At 43.3% G+C, this 5236-nt stretch overlaps 1 protein-coding gene across 1 annotated transcript in view; it reads right to left on the bottom strand.

The window, feature by feature from the left end:
• Window positions 1–849: 849 nt before the first annotated feature.
• REEP1 (receptor accessory protein 1) overlaps window positions 850–5236 on the bottom strand; it is a 52872-nt gene continuing 48485 nt past the window's right edge. Inside the window, exon 10 of the mRNA XM_086611332.1 lies at window positions 850–4891. Within this exon, the coding sequence (XP_086467458.1) occupies window positions 4820–4891 (72 nt within the window). The 3' untranslated portion in view covers window positions 850–4819. The remainder of the gene's footprint in view (window positions 4892–5236) is intronic.

Genomic DNA, 5236 nt, shown 5'->3' with positions numbered 1-5236 from the left:
TTTTGAGCTGCAATTTGTATTTACTTAGTAGAGATCAAGCTTGTCACCTACGTGTTCTGACGTCCCTTGGTTTCCCGTGATTGCATATAACGTATGTACCATGGATGAATACAGTCTAAACATCACTAAAAAATTTTAAGATCAAATACGTGGAATTATTCACTTCTAAAGAAACGTGTTTAAATAACCTCGGGATACGTTTTGCTGTGTCCATACTTACTGGTAGCTCACTGAACGGAGTCTTTCTTGGGGAAGGGGAGAGAGGAGAGCAGGGTCTGTTTCAGTATTGTTGCCTGTCATGGTACCACGTAAACATGTTGCCATGTCTCCATGCTAGAGAGCATAGAAAAAAAAACGGTGTTTCGTGGCTACATGCAGTATTTATACCCGATTTAAAAATGCATTAGCCACCAAATTGCATTACAAGATGCACGTCTTGTATCTCGTGTTGGTGTTTGAGTAGTAGAATGTATTCTTTGGGTCCTACACTGCATCCTCAGGCAGTCCATTCTGAGTGTTTTCTTGCTTATTCTTTCATTAAGCCTAATGATACCTCACTCTGCATGTCTCTGATCACACGTATATATGGAACAAACCCAAGGATTTATCGCAGGGTCCTTTTGGAGTGTACGATGCACCTAGTCTCTGGTTTCGCTAAGGGCTAGATCCGACGCTTTCTCTGCAAAGCTGATACTCCAGCAAGTGTATGAAAAGGAGTTGCTTCTAGCAGTAGCTCTTTAACATTCACAAATAATTAACCCGTTATTAAGCAGATAGTCCCTGCTTATCAGCTCCCGAGCCACCTGTATAGTGAGAGATGGTTTGCTGTACAATGAATTCACTAGTTACTCAGCGTGTTCAGTAGCTGTATTTTGTTTTTCCAGTTCATAATACAGAAAGAAATTCTGAAGGACATGCAGCACTTAGTGAATACATCTATATACAGACAGCCAGAATTGAGATAAAAATAATACAGCAATCAAAGTAATTATTCTGGCCTGCCAGATACATTGAACAGACTAAAGATGTTTTCTTCTTTTTTTTTCTTTTTTTTTTTTTTAAAGAAAAGATTAAGACTTTATTCAAGGTGTGTATCAAGCAGTATAACAAAACCAGCAAAACATCAACCTTTGGAATACTGTTGTAATGGCCATCCTTGTGAGGCATTAAGTGTACCATTGCATCACAGATCTTGTCTACCAAACACAGGAAAGAAACCACATGAAGTGCACAATTATGATCCTTAAATAGTTTGTCTAAACGCAAATCCCAACGTGGTGTTCTCTGCTATCTCAAATACGGTGTTAGATGCAAAACGCGCACCCGAAACAAACAGCAAAAAGGAGACTGTGATTAACGAGCATTCGGTCACAAGTACAAGGGTTTCATCACGACATGAGAACGCTTCAGAGAGCAGTCAGAGGCCGCAGGTTGTTTACATGAGGCTAAGGAGCATCGTATCCATCCAAGCAGCTTTCTCCCTCTCATTAGGGATAAATAACCCGATTCTCCTTTCTTTCCATGCTGGGTTTGCACACAATCAATTTAGATTAGCGTGGGATTCATTCCAAGGTGACAGTCTGTCACCAAGTCTGTCTTGTCTGTATTTGATGTGATCCTGATTCAGCAATTGGTGACGGCTGGGACTGTGCAGACACTGGCCCCTACGACAAGAAAGGAAGCATGGAGGACTGCACTGAGCTGCTCTAAGCTTATTCTGCACATAACTAAGGTGAATTTATGCTAAATGGGTGAGGTAATTCACAGGCCCCTTTTCCGTGGACCATCTTCAGCTGCCAGTTTCCTTCCCCTCAGCCTCAATTTTACTTGTTTAAAATACTGCCTGTTTCACTTGAGCCTTGTGCTGTATCTTCTAGGGCTGGGCTGCTCCTTTCAGGGTTATGCTTTCCAAGCCACCTCCGTGAAGTCAGGAGGTGCCTGCCTGCCCTGCAGGACTGCGGCCAGCTGCCTGACAGGCCCCGATAACTGGGCTTTTCTTACTTAAGCCAGATCTGTTGCTAGTTTAAAAAATATCATAGAATCATAGAATGGTTAGGGTTGGAAGGGACCTCAAAGGTCAGCTGAAAGATTGCTTGCTTTTAGGAGGAGTAATGTGCAAGCTGTTGGCTAGCTTGCACCCTCGGAGCCTGAACTGGGAGGAAGCTAAGACTTGCTCCCCATCACCACACGTCCAAGAGGCCACCACCATCGAATCATAGAATCATAGAATGGTTTGGGTTGGAAGGGACCTCAAAGATCATCTAGTTCCAACACCCCTGCCATCCCTCCATGCATCTTCTCTTGGCTCGAGTCCTGCAAACTCTCGTTTGCCAGGAGGGGTCAGCATCAGCCCAGGAAGGCAACTCGCTGAATCGGGCTCATTCCTTGGCAGAGGTTCAAGAGAAAAACTGGAACAAAAGGCTTCATGGCTGATGTTTATTCTGAAGGAAGTAGCCAAAGAGTGAAATGAAAGTGATATTCTTGGGGCAGCACCTGTAAACAACCTGTGTGTGGAAGATGAGGAATCAAAAGCAAACGACCGTTCTCTTCTGTGTACAGAACACTACAGCACTAAGTGTACGTGGTCGGGCATTCACATTTCTTGGCTATTATACACAATTATATACAGCTTGGTTGATAAATTAATACATTTTTGCCAGAGATATGAAAAGGTTTATTTTTCCCATTTATACAGTGAATGTTTTGAGAGATATAAGGCAACTCCCTCGTCAACAATTTCACCTCAGCACTTAAGAAATGCTAAACAGTCAAGTTTACAGTAGAACAGCAGATTAGACGCACATTTAATAATTTTAGTGAGAACCGATGTTAATATAGCGTGTCTGAGAACAGAATTTTCAGACGTTATGTAGCTCTATGTTGTTGGGGTTTTTGGCGTAATCGAGTGCAAATTTGTCAGCTTCTTTTTCATCTTATGGCAGCCCATTGCATAGCAGGGAAACATAGCTTGCTTGCAACAGGATTTTATTTTCTGCTAACACTGCAGGCAGTTTTTCTATTTTGTTTTTAATGCTTGCCAAAAGAAATCAAATAAACTCTAAAGCTGCTTAAAAATAAAACACACAAGCTTAGCTCCTCAAAGCTTTTGCAGAGTATCTTCCAAGGACTAACTCTTCTGTAACTGCTCTTTAGACAGGTTCGTTAGGGTTTTTTTCAATTTACGTTCTGAAGACTTTTTCCTTCTTACCCATTGCAAAATACGGTTGCATTAGCACATGTAAAGGAAACAAAATTTTCAGTTAATGAGGCCAAATCTTGTGGCAGACACAGGAAATACCTGCTTGCCTTTTCCACTTCCTAGCCAGGTCAGATAAACATTTGTGCGTGTGCGTACTTTATTTCTCTCTTTCCCACATATGTAGGAAGCTCTGGGGGAAACCTCAGGGATCCATCAGACGGGGACAGCTGGGATATCGATGCATATCCGGCAGAGAAAAGGTTTCAAAGGCCACTGCAGATTTATCTCTGAGCCTGATACACTCCGGCCGGCTGCTGGCATCCTGGACTGCTGCACCTGAACTAGGTTAACAGCACTGTTCATCATCAAGCCCGTGTACTGACCCATCGGTGATGGCACGTTCTATGTAATGCTAAATGTTTTTCTAGTCTACGTGACAGGCCCAAGACCAAACACCAAGGGCCACGTAATTAACTTATGTGTGAATCTCACATGCTCAACACTTACAAGAGACACCAACTTGAAGCACAAATACACAAATCGTACTACGTCTTCCTCCTCTTTTGTATTCCTCATTTACATATGGATACAAATACACCACTCCATCTGGTTCTTGTGGTTCTGGCCAAACTCCATGCTACAGGTGAAACTCCAAGCAGCTCAGACCCACCGTCCTGCTCTGCTCATGCAAGTAAAACAGCAGCACCTTGTGAGGAAAGCAGAGCACTGGGACTCACACTGTTGCAAGCAGGGCAGAAAGGTGCGTTTTCCCCCTGGAAGCGCATCACTAAAGCGATTCTAACTTCTGTGGCTGCAGCTAGTACAAGCCTGGCTTGCTCACACTGGCAGTGGAACATTTGCCACAAGCGATAGGGTCTAGTTCTTCTAGCCGCCATCATCTTCCACACAATACTCTCCTGGCTCAGGCTGATCAAAATTAAGACTCCCCCTTCATTACATCGTTGAAACCATTTATTTTCTCTTGCACATCTCTTTCTCGTCCTCTGTAAGTGGTTCTGTCACTATGGTTTTTAGCATAATGATTTTCTCAGAATACAGGTGATTTACTTGTAGAAAGAGAAACAGTTGCAGCTCAGCTTTCGCTAATGAATCTTGGACATTTTGTATAGTCAGAGTACTTTGACATTTGTTACATCATTCACAGTCTTGAGGAGGAAGGAAGGGAAGAGAAATCCATGGCTTCTGCAAATCCACTTCATTAACGATAAAGCCATTAATAAACACACTGTCAATGTATCATCGTGAGCAACTGATTATTTTTGTTTTCGCTGTGCATTCACAGAGCTAGAGCTATGCAGACACAAATGAGAACTGTCAAGGTACAGCCTTACGGGATTAGCGTGAGTGGGTGTACACTCTGCAAACGAAACACGGACTCTTAACCTGCAGGTGTCTGCCAGACTGTCCTACCCACGTCACAGACAAACGCAAGAAGCGTGTAACAGAAGGATACAGAGAGAGGAGAGAGAAAGGTCATGTCTACAATGCTGTACATCAAAGCACATCCATCCCACCGCTGTTTCCTACATTATTAACGAGTAGCTCTTTAAGGCAGAAGAGAAACATTCTGTGGATCTTGGTGCTATTGGCTCATTGCACTCACATTGTTTCAGTGGCAGAGGACGAGGTACTTTTCTTCCTGAAGCGAGGTCTAAGGGTCCTAGGCGGTGCCTGCAGAAGAGCGAAAGAAAACTTCAGTGGCATAATAGGAAACACTTTTTTTTCTCCTTAAAACTCATCCATCTTTGTGGCACCTCTGTGGTAATGATCCTGTTCCAGGCACGAAGTAACGGAGAAGAAGACCTAGGCCCTGAAGATCATTAATGAATGACCAGCTGAGGACCAACCTCTTTAGGAAACCCACTGTAGTCCCTTACCAAGGTTACACACCACCCTTCCCCTCTGGTGCTTGGTTAAAGGCATGGCTAAAGACTGCTAGTGACCTAACGGCCAAAGGAGCCAGAACAAATTAGTGTCATTTACAGCAGCTCTTGGATCAAGAGAGCAAACTGGTGG

Source organism: Tauraco erythrolophus, chromosome 5 (genome assembly GCF_009769465.1).
Source record: "Tauraco erythrolophus isolate bTauEry1 chromosome 5, bTauEry1.pri, whole genome shotgun sequence".
In the NCBI taxonomy this organism is placed as follows: Eukaryota; Metazoa; Chordata; class Aves; order Musophagiformes; family Musophagidae; genus Tauraco; species Tauraco erythrolophus.
This window is presented reverse-complemented; position numbering and strand designations above follow the sequence as displayed.